The sequence below is a fragment of the Oncorhynchus masou genome, chromosome 10, assembly GCF_036934945.1.
Source record: "Oncorhynchus masou masou isolate Uvic2021 chromosome 10, UVic_Omas_1.1, whole genome shotgun sequence".
Taxonomy (NCBI): Eukaryota; Metazoa; Chordata; class Actinopteri; order Salmoniformes; family Salmonidae; genus Oncorhynchus; species Oncorhynchus masou.
The window spans coordinates 32250752-32267835 of NC_088221.1; the positions used below are offsets into that span (position 1 = coordinate 32250752).

Consider the following 17084-nt stretch of genomic DNA (forward strand, 5'->3'; position numbering starts at 1 on the left):
CCTCCTCCTGTACCCAGTCCTGGGTCTTGTTAGGTATGTCCCCACCCAACAGAAGTTGAGGGCCTGGGGAAACCAGCAGCAACCCAAAGGTTTCTCCCACCCCCATCGCTCTCTTGGCCATCCCCTCTCTCTTACTGTCGGTCAATCACACCCTCCTCTTCACTCTCTTCTTTGGTGATGGCGGCAGTGGAGAGATACCACCCTCCCCCCCGCCAGCTCCTCCACCATACCCCTCATCTCTTCCACCAGGGCACTTTCCCCCACTCCACTTGCTCTTCCACCGTCTCCTTCTCCACCCCCCTCCCTCGCTTTCTTCTCTCTCATGCTCCTCCACTCGGTTGCCTTCTTCCGCCCCTTTTCCTGGTTCTCCTACTCCCGTGCCTTCCGTTTCCTTCTCTCTTCCATCCTCCGCTTCTTGCTCCTCCTCCTTCCTTGCCGCCTTCCCCTCTGGACCTGTACTCTGGTCATTTTTTTTTTCACCTTTATTTAACCAGGTAGGCTAGTTGAGAACAAGTTCTCATTTACAACTGCGACCTGGCCATGAGGCATGCTTCCTTCCCCTCCTCTTCTTCCCCCATCCCCCGCTCCTGCTCCCCCCCCAGCCGCAGACGCGTATGACCTCTGACGAGCCGGGCACCCCCGCCACAGGTGTGGTGACGAGCCACACCCGTGGCACGTCTTAGGCTCGTCACAATCCTTTGCCTCGTGCTCCCCAGATCCACAAAATCTGCATTTTCTTGTGCTGCACGAGGCGAAGATGTGGCCGTAGGCCATACAGCGCCTGCAAAATGGGGGCTGACGTGCATAAAACAATGTCCCCCTGTCAGCCCCTAGGGAGAACATAGCAGGAGGATGGAGGTAGCCACCATGTCCCTTTGGGTCCTCCCTGAGGAGGGCCTGGAAGCCTCTCCTCCCATTCCAAAACCCAAGGGAGTCTTTGAGTTGCCTTGCTGAGGAGACGTTATCCATGTATCTCCCCAGAAAGGCCCTCACCTCTTCGTCCTTAACGTATGGGTTGTACATGTTGACAGTTACAACCCTAAAGTTGTTCCTCGCCAGGCTTGTTATTTCATAATGGCTCATCGGCCTCTCACCTCCCACTGCTCTTGCTCTTCTCAGGATATCATCATGTTTCTCCTCTGTATTTAGTGCCACGTCGTATGCTCCCTCCAACGAGTTGCCTTGGAAACAAAACACGTCCTTCACCGTCAGCTTTAGAATCCCCATCAAGATTGTCCTTCCAAAAGTTTCCCGTCCTAAAGGCTCCAACTCCTTTTCCTTCCAAGCAAACCGAATCGTGTTGGCCAGCCCAATCCCAGGGACCGACTGTGCTGATCGATTTTGCACCATCTCCGCAAGGAGAATGGCGCACCCGGCTCACGTTCTCTTCCAAAACCAGGAAAAAAGAAAATCCAAAGTGACTGAGCCTATACTGGTGCAAAGTAACACAGAGACAGGAACAATCACCCACGAAACACTCAAAGAATATGGCTGCCTAAATATGGTTCCCAATCAGAGACAATGATAAACACCTGCCTCTGATTGAGAACCACTTCAGGCAACCATAGACTTATCTAGATAACCCCACTATACCACAATCACAAAACCTAAAAAAAACAAGACAAAACACACCACATAATTAACCCATGTCACACCCTGGCCTGACCAAAATAATAAAGAAAACACAAAATACTAAGACCAGGGCGTGACATACTATCCCATTGGGGATATCCAATTATGATTTGCATAGGCTTTTAAGGAACTCATATACTTCTGTAGGCTTAATTAAAGCAAAAAAAAAATAGTTAACAATTCAACAGAACAGATGAACTGAAATTACCTTTACTCTCACGGGTGGCCAAAAATGACTTCCTGAAACCACACCCCTACTACGTCAAGCCTCCAGTCTACTGATTTGACCCGCTCGGTTATATCTCAGTAACTAAGAGTCCCCAAAACCAACCTTGCTCTTTTTTAAAAGACATGAGTTTTGAATGACACCTCCCCCCTTTGTTTCATGCTAGCTGAAGAACTAGCAAGCCAGTAACAAGCTAACACCAGACAGAGATGAAAGGGGAAACATAAGAATCGTTGCCATTGATGAACAGGGTAAACTTTTATATTTGATGACACCCTAAAGTCACATTTTGGCACGAGTAGAGTAGGTATCTAGCTATATACCACATCCCTATGTAAACATGCCTTCTCCAAAGTTGGTTACAAGGCAGTACTTTTTTAAATGTTGCAATTGGTTCATTAAAATGAGACTGAAGGCGATGTCACCTTGTCCCGTTAATAATGAATCCAAGTGTTTGACATGGGGGAGGTGACCAGTAACTTTATGATCAACCATTATCAATCTAGAATCAATTGTCATTTTTCATACTTCGGTCATCATACTTTGATCTGGTTTCCTTCAAATGTCATCCAGTTTCATGAAAAACATGATTTTGATTGTCCAATACCTTTAAATAGATCAATTTGAATGATAACATATTCACTTAGGATCTCACTTGGTGAAGTCCATAGGGGAATTTCTGTGTAGAGACAATCTGGGGCAGGCCTTCATGGAAAACAAAAAATATTTGACTACAGGAGTCACCACAATAGTCAACCACCACAGCCTGTGACGGTAGTCAACCACCACAGCCCGTGACACGCAGGTAGGCGAGCTAATACCTCATACCTGGAGCAGGGCCAGACACATTCCACCACAGAAAGACTGCTATTAGTTGAATGAAAATGATCACCAGGGGTGAACAAACCTAACCTGGGGGAACTACCTTGCTGCACTCAAACCCTTCACAAGAACACATGATTCTGCTAGCTGCTCACTAGGACTGATTCGTTGAATTAAAAATCGAATCAAAGTTTATTGCTCACATAGACAGTTTAGTAGTTGTTATAGTGGGTGCAGTGAATTGCTTGTGTTATTAGATCCTTATAGTGCAAAAAAATGTCAAACATCAGGTGTGATTTAGCAAAAGCCTGCAACCCCAGTTGCTGTCCAGCAGCAGGGTTGGCTATCCCTGGAGTGATGATACTGTGAGGCGTACGAGTCATGAGGTCAGGGTTGTGAAAGCTAAGCTTCCTGTTCTCAGCTGGTCTGGATTGACTCACTGCATGACTTGACTCTGTCACACCCTGATCTGTTTCACCTGTCTTTGTCCTTGTCTCCACCCCCCTCCAGGTGTCGCCCATCTTCCCCATTATCCTCAGTGTATTTATACCTGTGTTCTCTGTCGCCAGTTTGTTTTGTTCATCAAGCCTACCAGTGTTTTTCCCTTGCTCCTGCCTTGTTTTAGTTTCTGTTTTCACGTTTTTTGACCACTCTGCCTGCCCTGACCCCGCGACTGCCTGCCGTACTGTGCCTTATGGACTCTGATCTGGATTACTGACCTCTGCCTGCCCTGACCCCGCGACTGCCTGCCGTACAGTGCCTTATGGACTCTGATCTGGATTACTGACCTCTGCCTGCCCTGACCCCGCGACTGCCTGCCGTACTGTGCCTTATGGACTCTGATCTGGATTACTGACCTCTGCCTGCCCTGACCCCGCGACTGCCTGCCGTACTGTGCCTTATGGACTCTGATCTGGATTACTGACCTCTGCCTGCCCTGACCCCGCGACTGCCTGCCGTACTGTGCCTTATGGACTCTGATCTGGATTACTGACCTCTGCCTGCCCTGACCCCGCGACTGCCTGCCGTACAGTGCCTTATGGACTCTGATCTGGATTACTGACCTCTGCCTGCCCTTGACCTGTCACTTTGCCTGCCCCCTGTTCTAGTAATAAACTTTTGTTACTTTGACACTGTCTGCATCTGTGTCTTCTCCTGAAACATGATAGTCTCTTGGACTTTTCAATTCCCTCCTTCAATACAAGCTTTACTTTTTATCAAGGAGGATGTTTGGTTGACTGGCCAGATTATACTAAGTCTGACAGACACACTTCACAGTGGAGGTGTATAACTGTATAACAGCTGTTATTATAACTAAGTTATCAACTGTGTGGTGTCAGACTACTTATGTCCACTTGTAATGAGAGTGATATGGGAGAGGTGTGGCTCAGTCGGTAGAGCATGGCGCTTGCAACGCCAAGCGTCGTGGGTTCGATTCCCGCTGGGGCCACCCATATGTAAAAGTTGTGGCCCCAGCTGACTTGTAAGTCGCTTTGGACAAAAGCGTCTGCTAAATGGGATATATTATTATTATATATCAAATGTACATTCTGCTTCTACATGGAGTTTTCAATATCTTTGCTTTATATCATGTAACAACATAGTGTCTATTCTGGATGATGTGCCATTGACGATATGCTTTTACATTTTTAGATTTTAGTAATTTAGTAGACGCTCTTATCCAGAGTGATTAGGGTTAAGTGCCTTGCTCAAGAGAATAAACAGATTTTTCACCAAGTAAGCTTGGGGATTCGAACCTGCTATCTTTCAGTTACTGGCCCAGCGCTGTTAACTGCTAGGCTACAGCCATAAGGCTGGGCCTTGACAGAGGCACTACAGGATGTGGAGACAAGAGTGCTAGTAGGCGCCAGAATCAAATCTACATCTGTGCTCCCATTTGCCCATGTTTCTTGGAGATCATGTGAATGGTAACATTTTGTGATATTCAACTCGACCTGTGGTATAAGCACATTCATACAGTAGCTGTTCCATAACACTTCAAATGAAAGTCACTATACTGAAGGTGTTTGTGCACACACTATAAAGCCATATGACAAGGTTATGACGTCCGCCATTCCATTCAATTTAATAATGTGACACAGAGGATGGTAAATGACAAAACACCCTGTTATAACATCTGGTATGTAGACTCTTATGTAGCATGTAATAACATATGACAAAGTTGTCATGTAGACTGTGTAGCAGTTGTTACTAACAGTTGACATTAGAGAATATGACAGGATGAACAGTCCTCTTTGACACCAATTATAACTAGTTTTATATCATCTAATGCCGCAACTCATTACCATTTAAAAATATTAGGTGTAACACAGCTGTTAAAAAAGGCTTCATGAATGCATTCGTAAGGACACCTACAGTAAAGTGTTCCCGAAATGGACAATTAACGACTTCAGCCAACCAGCTGCAGTAACAATGTCTGCCTATTCAAATGGATGGTGGGAATGCTCCGAGAGAAGTACAGTTTTAAGCTTATTATAGTAAATCATTAGTAGACGATCACCACATCTGGCATAGAGGAAAGTGAATGAAGGTTACTCTCCCACACTGTCAATTAAATGTTTTAATTTATTTAACCTTTATTTAACTAGGCAAGTCAGTTAAGAACAAATTCGTATTAATGGTATCTGTTGCTTTTATACATGTTACATGCATGTTTTATACATGCTGGGCTAACAACAAATGGAGAACTACTGATGCTAGCATTGGATGTGCTCGTGGAAGCAGAACAACTTGTGTTGTCGACATTTGCAGGTGGAGTACTGCTGGTATGGGTCTCTATGGACTCGGACCTTACTTTTTTTTAACCATTTATCCATTTTCTAGCAAACGGTATGAGCACCAGCGCAGTTGGCTGCATACGGACCGTTATCGGAATTCCCGCGAGAGAGTAACGGTTAATGTGATTGGATGTTAATTATTTGACAAGACTACCTGTATTTGACATTGTGTTGTTATTTGGCTTTTGATTTTTGGCAGTGAAACAAGGCTACTAAGGTGAGAAACAAACCTCACCCAAATGCATAGCCCCGTTGAAAAATATAAACGGACTGTTTGAAAATGTGAATCACATTTATATTTGGCATACCCCCGACGGCATTGTACATAGCCCAGTTTGGGAATACCGGACCTAAAGCATCTAAACTGGAAAAACCATTTCAGTAACTGGCGCAATAAATCCAAGTAACACGTCGGCTTAGTTTGGAAAATGTATGACATATATATTTGAGATGCATAACATTAATTAATTATTGTACTTGCAATTTTTAATAAATCAACCTGAAATAGAGCACGCTGTAAAATATGATTATGATGGGTGTGGTTTTGGTTCAACTCTGGTTATTAACACCAACGCTGGGGTTATTATACAACACTGAGTGTTAATTCAACATTTAGTTATGTTCAGAGTAGGCCCTTAACATTATGCCATATGAATAATGTTTTGTATTGTGTTAAATAATAAACCATTTATGATAACACATTTGCTCAGGATCTCACTTGGTGTAGTCCCTTGGACTGTAAATATATATTTTTATTTTATTTAACCTTGATTTAACCAGGTAGGCTAGTTGAGAACAAGTTCTCATTTACAACTGCTACCTGGCCACAATAAAGCAAAGCAGTGCGACACAAACAACAACACAGAGTTACACATGGAATAAACAAGCGTACAGTCAATAACACAATAGAAAAAAAACAAAGTCTATATACAGTGTGTGCAAATGGCGTGAGGAGGTAAGCCAATAAATAGGCCACAGTAGCAAGTAATTACAATTTAGCAAATTAACACTGGAGTGATAGATGTGCAGATTATGATGTGCACGTAGAAATACTGGTGTGCAAAAGAGCAGAAAAGTAAATAAAAACATTATGGAGATGAAGTAGGTAGATTGGATGGGCTATTTACAGATGTGCTATGTACAGCTGCAGTGATCGGTTAGCTGCTCGGACAGCTGATGAATGCAACAACCATGTCTCTGTCACTAACAAATACAGTCTCGGATAGTACTGTATCTCTACAATTCACTTGAAAAGCAATGCACTCTAGGAAAAAGTAAAAACAAATAAAAAAATAAGGCTTTACACCGAGCAGTGTGTTTATTTAAAATGTTCCAGTGTCTATAGGGGTACACACTTTCAGTGTTAATTTAACACTCTCTGTGTTGATTTAACACTGGATAATTTGTGTAGCTGTGGAGTGTGGGAGACTGACATTCAGTTGACAAGTAAGGGATTAAGTGGATGGTCAGAAAGAAGCATGGTACTTTTGTGTGTCTGATCATTTCACTTGCTGAAGATTCTGATAGTTTGTTTGAGTCTATTATGGCAATGTGTGACTAAAACTCACAAGTGATTCTGTGTGTCTCTTTGTTTTAGCTATGGATTGGAGTCAGAGGTTGCAGCTCTTGCTCTTCTCACTCCTCTGTCTCACTGGCAACTCCAAGGCAGTAGGAGGTAAGTAGGATGAATTTTACCCACAGAATTCATTGTATCTGGAAACATGGTCCTTCACTTTGTCATGATTTAAGTCTGCCTCTGGTGGGTGTTGATGGAATTATATAATTTTATAAAGCAAGACTGCAAATATCTGCGTGCAGTTTTAAACTACCCTTCCCCCCATTTGTTCCATGCTGGCTGAAGACCTGGCTAGCCAGTAACTAGCTAACACCAGACAAACATGAAAGGGGAAAAATATAAGAATATTTGCCATAGATTAATAGGGTAAACGTGTAATTATATTTTCTGACACCATTCAGTCACATTTTGGCACCAATAGAATATCTATCTAGCTATATAAACCATGCCCCTCTGCAAACATGTATTTTCCGATGTTGGTTAATTATAGTTATTTAATTAGGTAAGAGAATATCATGGTAGAGTACCATTGGTGTATTAAAAAAAGAGTTAAGATGATGTCACGTTGTTACCTAAATAATTAATCTAAGTGTTTGACGTGGGGGAGGGGACCAGTAACTTTATGATCAAACTTTATCAATGTAGAATCTACAGTCATGTTTCATACCTTGATCATCATAATTTGATCTGGTTTCCTTCAAATATCATCCAATTTCATGAAAAACTTCATTTGAACTATTCATGACCTTTAAATCAACACTGAAAGTGTTGTCTATGGACCCCATATAAAAACCGCAACCGTGTTAAATCAACTTTCTGTTTAGTGTAAAGCCTTATTCAAATATTTCCCAGATTGTCTTGCCTTCTAAGTAAATTGTAGTTTCCACCCATGACAATATTTGTTATTAATAACAGAGACATGGTTGTTGCATTCATCCATTTTCAGTCATATGGAGTTCACCCAGTATTAAATGAGATCCTTAGTGAATGTTATCATAAAATATATATATTTTGGTCTATGGTATATATATACCATATGTTTTTCGTAAGGCCTTATTTTGAGGACCTAGTTTTACCCTAATACAGAGGCCTGAATCTCATACACATCACTTTGAACCAAAACTACGACCGGCATATGCTGTTTTGCAGGTTGATATTTTAGAATTGTTTGTTTCAATATCTATGTTTGTGCACGTACATTGATTGACTGATTTATCGTATACTACACAAAGATAAACTACATATATTTTTCTAAACTAATCCAATCACTAAGTTCAAATCAGTTAGTTCCTAATGTTCCTAACCCTGACAGTCATTCTGAATGCAGGTTGCAGGTGAATTCATTTTCCAATCTGTTGGATCTCCACTCACTGATTGGATTTCAATAGGAATTACACATCACCCTGTAAGCCAGCATAATGTGATTTGCAGGCCTGATGTGGCTTGTAAAACATGGATTTCAGGCCCTTGTATTACACTCTCAGAATAAAAGGTTTACGTTTGTTGCTAATGGGCTACAAACACGTAATCAATCAATGTACCAATGTACCTGCACAAACAGATATTGAAACAAACAATTCCAAAAAAAAATCTTCCTGCAATAGAGCATGCTGGGAAATATAATGATGGGCATGGTTTTTGTTCAAAGTGACGTGTATGAGTTTCAGGCCCCTGTATTTGGTTAAAACTATGCCTGCAAAATAAGGCCTTATGAAATACATATGGCATTGTGTTAAATATACAATTTTTATGACAACATATTCATTTAGGATCTTACTTTTTAAAGTCTACAGCACAAAAAATGGATGAATGCAACAATTATGTCTCTGTCACAAAAAAATACAGTCACGGGTGGTAACTCTACATTTTGCTCAAAAGGTAAGGCACTGTGGGAAATATTTGAATAAGGCTTGACACTAATCAGTGTGTTCATTTAACACTACTCTGGTGTCTATGTGTCCATAGACTCAACAATTTCAGTATTGATTTAACACCATCAATGTTAATAAAACAACGAACACTGGAGAATTTGTTGTGAAGAGATATATTTTGAAAGACCATCTCTGTAAAAACTCTGTCTATGCATACTACATGACACGCATAATAATTGCATACTTTTTTGGTGTGCATCATTTCCCCAACATATTCTGTTCTTTAAGACGTGGACTCGTTAAATAAGATGGTGGTCCTCAAACAGTCCCTGTACTGCATGTTTGTCTTTACTCTATATACTCTTTGTGTGCAGAGCTCTGTGAGGACAAAGGACGAGAGCCTGAGTGGGTCTTTTCAGTTTCCGGTGATGCTGCCATGTTGACATCCACCCTGTTGGACCTCAATGGGTTCAACTACCACAGCACCCCCTATAACATCTCATGGTATTACCTAAGGACTGGGACAGAGGTGACCAGGGAGACAGGAAAGACTCTGGTGCGGGGGAAGACACTCTGGATTTTTAACATCACGATGGAAGATGCTGGAGACTATGAGTGTGTTGTGAGGTAGGGGCTATACATTTGTCTGCTGTGTGTGTGTGTATATGTGTGTGGTGTAAATCTTTCCTGTTACCTTTGATAACAGACTACCCTCCGAGTGCTACAAGAAGGTTGCCTTACTGATTGTGAACCACACCAACCCAGAAGAATGTGGTCGACCAGAAAAGGCCCAACAGTTCCTGACCAACACAACCACCTCTTTCCTGAACTGCCCATTGAGTGACCATATCAGGGAAGTAGACAACTACTCCATCCAGTGGTACAAGGTGAGTCCAATGGGGTAAACAGACAATGCAGTGCAATAGGAGAGTGTTGAGAGGGGATGCCTGACAGCAGGGGCGAACTAGCCATCTAGCATTTTGAGAAAATGGCATTTTGGGAAAATACCGAATGGGCTGGTCCAATGGGATCGCCTAACTTTTTTAGTTTTTTTGGACAGAATTAGAATTATCTGGCTAAGAATGGGGGCCACAGAGACAAAAAACGGGCCTTTTGGGGGCCACAAGGAAAGAAAATGGGCCAATGTCGGGGCCTCAATGGAAAAAGGGTCTGATGTGTCAGAAATGCCATGGCGGATTTCTGGTCTCATGCTTGACAATGCTGGAAAGCCTGTTTGAAATCTTTATTTTCAGTCATTCAGTCCATTTCTATGTATGCTTAATTTGTGTTTAAAACTATAGGAATGTAGGGTTATTACTACGAGTGACTACATTTCAGACAATGTTACTTCAGACACACTATATACACTTTCATTGTTCATTTGTCTCACACATTGAACTGCATTGAATTGTTATGAGAGTTGGTCTTCTAAGGTAAGACATTATCAGAACTTATCTGTAATTGAATAGTGTATTAATTTTGTACTACTAGCCATATTCCATTACCACTACCTTTCAGTGTGCATTTCTATTTTAACCCTGCCAGGGCTGTGAACCCATTGTGGAAGATGATCCCTTGTGGAACAGGTTTAGTTATGTCAGTCTCAGTACTGTGGAGTTACTCCGAGTAACAGTGGTCACCCTTGAGGATAATGCGTTCTACACCTGCACCATGACCTTTAACTTGGAAGGGTTCAGCGGCAGGATCTCAGAAACCATCAACGGTATGGTGGACGGTGAGTATCGCTGGCACAGCTCATAAAAGTTGTCCTTAACCACAGATCTAGGATCAGATTATTACCATATAGCCCCAATCCTTACCACAGCCATTACAGAGACAGTGAAAGTCAAACTGGTTACAGATGATTACTAGACAACCTTGTCAGGTCCTGCCATCTGTCATAGATTTTCAAGCAGATTTAAGTCTAAACTGTAAATCGGCTCCTCAGGAACATTCACTGTAAACAACTTCAGTGTAGATTTGGCTTGTGTTTGCCTGTGTTTAGCTGAATTCCGTTACTTTTTTAAAATGAAAAAACTCCCCAGTCCTTAACGATTACAAGCATACCCATAACACGATGCAGCCACCACTATGTTTGAAAATAGGGAGAGTGGTAGTCAGTTGTGTGTTGCATTGGATTTTCCACAAACCTAAGACTTTGTATTCAGGACAAAAAGTGAATTGCTCTGCCACTTTCTTTGCAGATTTACTTTAGTGCCTTATTGCAAACAGGATGCATGTTGTAGAATACTTCTATTCTGTACAGGCTTCCATCCTTTCACTCTGTCAATTCGGTTAGTATTGTGGAGTAACTACAATGTTGTTGATCCATCCTAAGTTTCTTCCTATCACATCCATTGAAGTCCATAACTGTTTTAAAGTCACCATTGGCCTCATTGTGAAATCCCTAAGCAGTTTCCTGCCTCTGACAACTGAGTTAAGAAGGACACCTGTATCTTTGCAGTGAATGGGTGTATTGAAACACCATCCAAACTGTAACCATCCAAAGTGTAATTAATTTTACTCCTGAACTTATTTCACCATGCTCAAACTGATATTCACTGTCTGCTTTATTTTTACTTGACCCATCAACAATAGTTTCCCTTCTTTGCGAGGCATTGGGAAACCTCCCTGGTCTTTGTGGTAGAACCTGTGTTTGAAATTCACTGCTCGACTGAGGGACCTTACATGTAATTGTGCTGTATATGTGGGGTACAGATATCAGGTAGTCATTCAAAATTCATGATCAACACTATTATTGCACACAGAGTGAGTCCATGCAACTTATTAAGTAACTTGTTAATCTACATTTTACTCCTGCACGTATTCAGGCTTGCCATAAGAAAGGCATTGAATATTTGACATAATTCCACTTTCACATTATGGGATACTGTGTGTTGGCCAGTGATACAAATATTTAAATGTCATACATTTTAAATTCAAGCTGTAATAAAACAAATTGTGGGATACTTTTTGAAGACACTGTACAGTACATGAATGAGAGGTTATGATTTCATAGAGGCTGCTTTGAAACTTTGCTCTGTGAGAGCTCAGAAATGGTTGTGTTCAATAGGGTCATGTGACTGCATATTTATGTCTGTCTATGATGTTTTTGACTCATTGTCATTATTTCAGTGGAGTATTGCCTGGAGCCCAAAGTGGTTGAACCTGCCAATGAGATCATCAAAGCAGATTTGGGTGAGTAAGCCACTATAGAACATGTACTGTATATGTGTGTGCATATCTTTGTGTGTGAGTGTGTGTGTGTGTGTGTGTGTGTGTGTGTGTGTGTGTGTGTGTGTGTGTGTGTGTGTGTGTGTGTGTGTGTGTGTGTGTGTGTGTGTGTGTGTGTGTGTGTGTGTGTGTGTGTGTGTGTGTGTGTGTGTGTGTGTGCGAGTTTGTACAGTTCTTTTAATTCATGATGCAAATAAAGAATTCAATGTTTATCCCCTAGGTTCTTCCTTCAGTAAGATGTGTCGGGTGTTTGTCCCGAGTGTGGGGAATAAACATTGTGCAAATTTGAATTGGATTTCAAGAGAGAACTCAATTTCCAAAATTGTTTCAGAGCGCATCTTTCAGGAATCAGAAAGGTAGGTTGAGACAACACAACAGCATCACAATACACAATGTAATAATTCGACAGTTCCGTGAAGAAGTATTTGCCCCCTTTCTGATTTGCTCTTTTTTTGTATATTTTTGATACTGAATGTTATCAGATCTTCAACCAAAACCTAATATTAGATAAAGGGAACCTGAGTTTACAAATAAAAGTTACAAATTTTATCAAAGTTATGCACCACCCAATTCCCCTGTGCCTCAGAACCTGAACAACTTTCTGTCCATCTGTCTGTGAGTTGAAGCTGAGGCGCAGCTGGGTCATGCAGCAAGACAATGATCCTAAACACACTGTCAAGTCTACATGAAAATGGTTCAAATGCAACAAATGTGAAGTTTTGTAATGGCCAAGTCAAATTCCAAACCTATCCCAGTTGAGATGTTGTGGCAGGACTTGAAACGAGCAGTTCATGCTTAAAAACTCACAAATGTCGCTGAGTTAAAGCAATTCTGCATGCAATAGTGGGCCAAAATCCCTCCACAGCGATGTGAGAGACTGATCAACAACTACAGGAAGCATTTGGTTGCAGTCATTGCAGATGGCACAATGACTTATAGAGTGAAAGGGAGCAATTACTTTTTCACACTTGCATAACTTGAATTAAATAAATGAAATAAGTATATATATTATTTTTGTACACAGGTTCTCTTTATCTAATATTAGGTTTTGTTTGAAGACCTGATAATATTCAGTATAAAAAATATGCAAAAATAGAGAAAATCAGAAATACTTTTTCATGGCACTTGTCACGCCTGCTACCACTTTCTCGCGCCAGGCTGCCCAGCACTGTGCACTCCTGCCACCATCCTTACGCACACCTGCTTACCTCATCGCGCACTTCAGCAAATTATTGGACTCACCTGGATTCAATCACCTGTGTTATGACCTCCCCTATATCTGTCAGTTCCCCAGCTCTTTTACCCTGTCATATGTTGTTATGTTATCTGTGTGTTGATGCTGGTCCATGTCTGTTCCTTATTTAATGTTTACTCCCCGTACCTGCTTCTCTACTCTGACGTTGGTCTTTACATGTATTCTGTGTCATCCAGATAGATGGTCTACTGTATAGTATCTAAACTGTTGGTACCATATCAGGTACAGCGCTAAGATTACAATAGGACCCATATACCTGAACACACAGTAGTGCTTGCTTTGAATGGAACTTAAGATAACACACACTGCTATTTTATGAACTGTGGCCGTGATGGTTTGAGTGTGCGTTCACAAGGGGGAACTTGTCTGTCTTTTCTTCCCCTCCCCCTAAACCAGGGAGTGCATAGAAGAGAAGGGTGTATGGTTGGAGCGTAATTTGAATTTCTTGACGGTGGAAGAGGAAGACTTTTCCATCCATTACACGTGTAAGGTTTCCAGCGACAGAGGCAGTCCTTCTGCCTCCTTCACACTACAGCCTACAGGTAACACAACACTTTCTGGAAGATAACATAAAAATGTTTCAAAAGAGATCACACACATATTATCCTGGCCCTTTACTCTTGTTTTGATATTGTATTATAACAACTGCAACCTCACCACTTTTGAAAACTGTTTGAAGAATTAAAGCCAGTCAGCTTGACCTTGGGTAAAAACTGGTATAAATGCTATCTTCTCTCTTTTTCTGCACAGATCCAAACAACCTGTTCCCTATTTGGGTACTACTGACTAGTCTGGTATTGGTGTTTACTGTTAGTGTTGTTATTTACCATCGCTTTAAGATTGACATTGTGCTGTCGCTAAGGAGGGTGTTCCCGCTTCTCTACCCAAACACAGGTACACAATGAGAGACAGTTTATCGCACATATACTGCTCAAGTACACTCAATAGAAACATACCTGAGCACACACACGCAGACATGCACACACACGCACGGACACATACATACTATCTGCAGACTCATTGCATACTGTGCATTCACAAAATGGAAACTCGCATAAACATGCATTCTACACCAGATACAGACTGTAATGCACATACAGCATGTCTCCCCACAAACCCCCAGGCCCACACTTAAACCCACACACATGAATGTTGCATTGCTTGTTTCCCACTCCCCACCTGACCACAAGTAAAATCAGTAGCAAATGTAGCAAGGTACTGTAGCACATCCCACAGCTGCAGTATGTAAGCACTGCATTTTCCATGACAGAGGAAACAGAGGAAGATTCATACGAGGCACTGAATAGGCTATGATGTCATTTATATCCAAGCCTCCTCTGTTAGGCAGGTTTGTGGAGACATTTGCTCCAGCCCAGCACTAACACACCTATTTTGTTTTACCTGTCTCTGTCCTGCATGTGGCAGACTCTGATGGGAAGCTGTATGATGCGTACGTGGCTTACCCCCGTCTGTTTGGGGATGGGGGCAGGGCCTGTGGAGAGGCAGAGATGTTTGCCCTCCACACGTTGCCCCAGGTTCTGGAGGGGAGGTGTGGCTACAGGCTCTTCATACTGGGCCGGGACAGCCTACCAGGGGAATGTAAGACATCTCGGTTCGACCCTGGGGCTCCAGGTTCCACAAGATTATCTTAGCATTGGCATTAGTACACATGTAGCATGATGATGAAATATGTGGAATCTTTTTGAAGTCATAAAGACCTTATGAAACCATCTTAATGGTTAGACAATGTTTTAATAACCATTTTCCCTGCTCCCTTTCTTCCTCTCCCTCTCCTCCTCCCTCTTCTCTTTCCCCCTCCCCCTTTTCTTCTCCCTGCCCCTCTTCCTCTTCTCCTCCCTCCTCTTGACCCCCCTCTCCCTCTTCTCCTCCCTGACCCCCCCTCTCCCTCTTCTCCTCCCTGACCCCCCATCCCTCTTCTCCTTCCTGAACCCCCTCTTCTCCTCCCTGACCCCCTTCTCCCTCTTCTCCTCCCTGACCCCCTCTCCCTCTTCTCCTCCCTGACCCCCCTTTCCCTCCTCTCCTCCCTGACCCCCTCTCCCTCTAGCCGTAGTAGATGCTGTGGAGGAGAGCATGCTGGCCAGCCGGTGTCTCCTCCTGGTCTACTCTGGCTCTACGTTCTGCAGTGACAGCAACGTTGTCCTGGAGGCCTGGCAGAGCTTCGAGAGGCAGACGGCCATGCACCATGCCCTGCTGGAGGGCTCCCTTAAGGTGGTCCTGGTGGAGCTGGAGGAGGTCACTCCTACACAGCTGGCCCTCTTCCCTGAGTCGGTGCGCCACCTCCGGGAGCGCCAGGGCGCCGTCTGCTGGTGGAAGAGTAGCAGGACAAGGAGGACCAAAGGGTTGAGGTGTGGGAGGTGGAGAAAAGAGGTGGCGGAGAAGAGAGGGGAGCAGGCTTCGCCACCTCTCTCCTCACCCTCTCTTTTCTTGTCCTCACGCTTCTGGAAGGAGTTGAGGTATTATATGCCAGTGAGGGGCATGAGGACAAGGTGCCCAGAGAAGAACAGCCTGTTGAACTTGTGATGGGATTGATGGGCTTTGGAGAGGACAGTGATAGACATGAGGAAATGTTGAATGAAAGGACTTCTGATACCATGGAGAGTATAAATGTTGTTCCTGCCTCTCACAACACATTTCCATGAAATATTATTGAATCAGACTTTGGAGGACTGATCCTCTGGGATGATGATTGATCATCCTACCGATTAATGTTGTAAAATGCACAGTTAAGAGTATTAATTCTGAACATATTGGCAGAGCCACTCAAACACACACACAATTTACCACTGTGTTACATACACACCACATCTGTGAGAGAGCTTTAATAAAGAGAGCCCAGTACATTCTATACAATGTATTTGATGTCTTTATTTGTCTACTTAAAAAATGTTCCCAACAATGTTCCTTTATTTCGGATTTTTAAAATATTTTTTTCAGATTTGTTAATCCTCCAATGAGAAGCTATGTGTTTAAATTAATATTTATGGATGCAGTTATTTGTTATGAGACCAAAGTATTTATGAACAGCTTACTGGCATTTACTATTAAATGTTTCCTAAATGGTGAGCTGACTATTAACAAACACCTTATGATTTATTAATGAAAGCACAGTCCTGAAACTTCCCAGAAAGGGTGTGGCGATTTGCACAAGTTGGTTGCGTGCTCTGTCTAGTTTACATACAGGTACAACTGGCTGTGACTGGTAACCTGCTTTACTGTAATCCAATGTGATCGTAGGCCATTTCAAAGAAAGTGTGGTTAGGAGTACTGGGGATTCTAAAATCCAATGGGGGAAAATCCAGCTGAGGTTGTTTCACACCTCAAGAAAACATTCTCTAGCATTGTCTTGCCAAACTGAAGAATCTAACTTAAAATCACACTTCCGCGAGCCTGAAACCACTCAGTGTGAAACAAAGTGAAGAGGAGGACCTTGGGTTTATCATCTCTAAGAAAATACATGGATTCATGTAAGTATTGCAATTGTTAATGCGAACTATTGGTACACTTGGGCTTATGTAGCATGAAGCCATTAGGAAGGATTAACAGCATGTTAAAAGTTCTGATAAAAAGTGAAACTTTATAGATTTTTGAATGGTCCTGCAGCGATGTCATGAGGTCCACCTGGCTACCACAACACAGTGTCTTCAGTAAA

General features: G+C 42.4%; 2 protein-coding genes across 4 annotated transcripts in view; both read left to right on the top strand.

Moving 5' to 3' along the window:
- Positions 1–16277, top strand: part of LOC135547540 (interleukin-1 receptor type 1-like) — a 40341-nt gene extending 24064 nt beyond the window's left edge. For all 3 annotated transcript variants that reach the window (XM_064976629.1, XM_064976628.1, XM_064976630.1), the window contains 10 exons: positions 7076–7153; positions 9300–9552; positions 9632–9812; positions 10471–10660; positions 12061–12123; positions 12380–12515; positions 13811–13956; positions 14165–14308; positions 14840–15013; positions 15480–16277. In XM_064976629.1, the coding sequence (XP_064832701.1) occupies positions 7078–7153; positions 9300–9552; positions 9632–9812; positions 10471–10660; positions 12061–12123; positions 12380–12515; positions 13811–13956; positions 14165–14308; positions 14840–15013; positions 15480–15955 (1839 nt within the window). In that variant the 5' untranslated portion in view covers positions 7076–7077 and the 3' untranslated portion in view covers positions 15956–16277. The remainder of the gene's footprint in view (positions 1–7075; positions 7154–9299; positions 9553–9631; positions 9813–10470; positions 10661–12060; positions 12124–12379; positions 12516–13810; positions 13957–14164; positions 14309–14839; positions 15014–15479) is intronic.
- A 350-nt stretch (positions 16278–16627) lies between these two features.
- Positions 16628–17084, top strand: part of LOC135547542 (interleukin-1 receptor type 1-like) — a 35346-nt gene continuing 34889 nt past the window's right edge. Inside the window, 1 exon segment of the mRNA XM_064976631.1 lies at positions 16628–16899. Within this exon segment, the coding sequence (XP_064832703.1) occupies positions 16890–16899 (10 nt within the window). The 5' untranslated portion in view covers positions 16628–16889.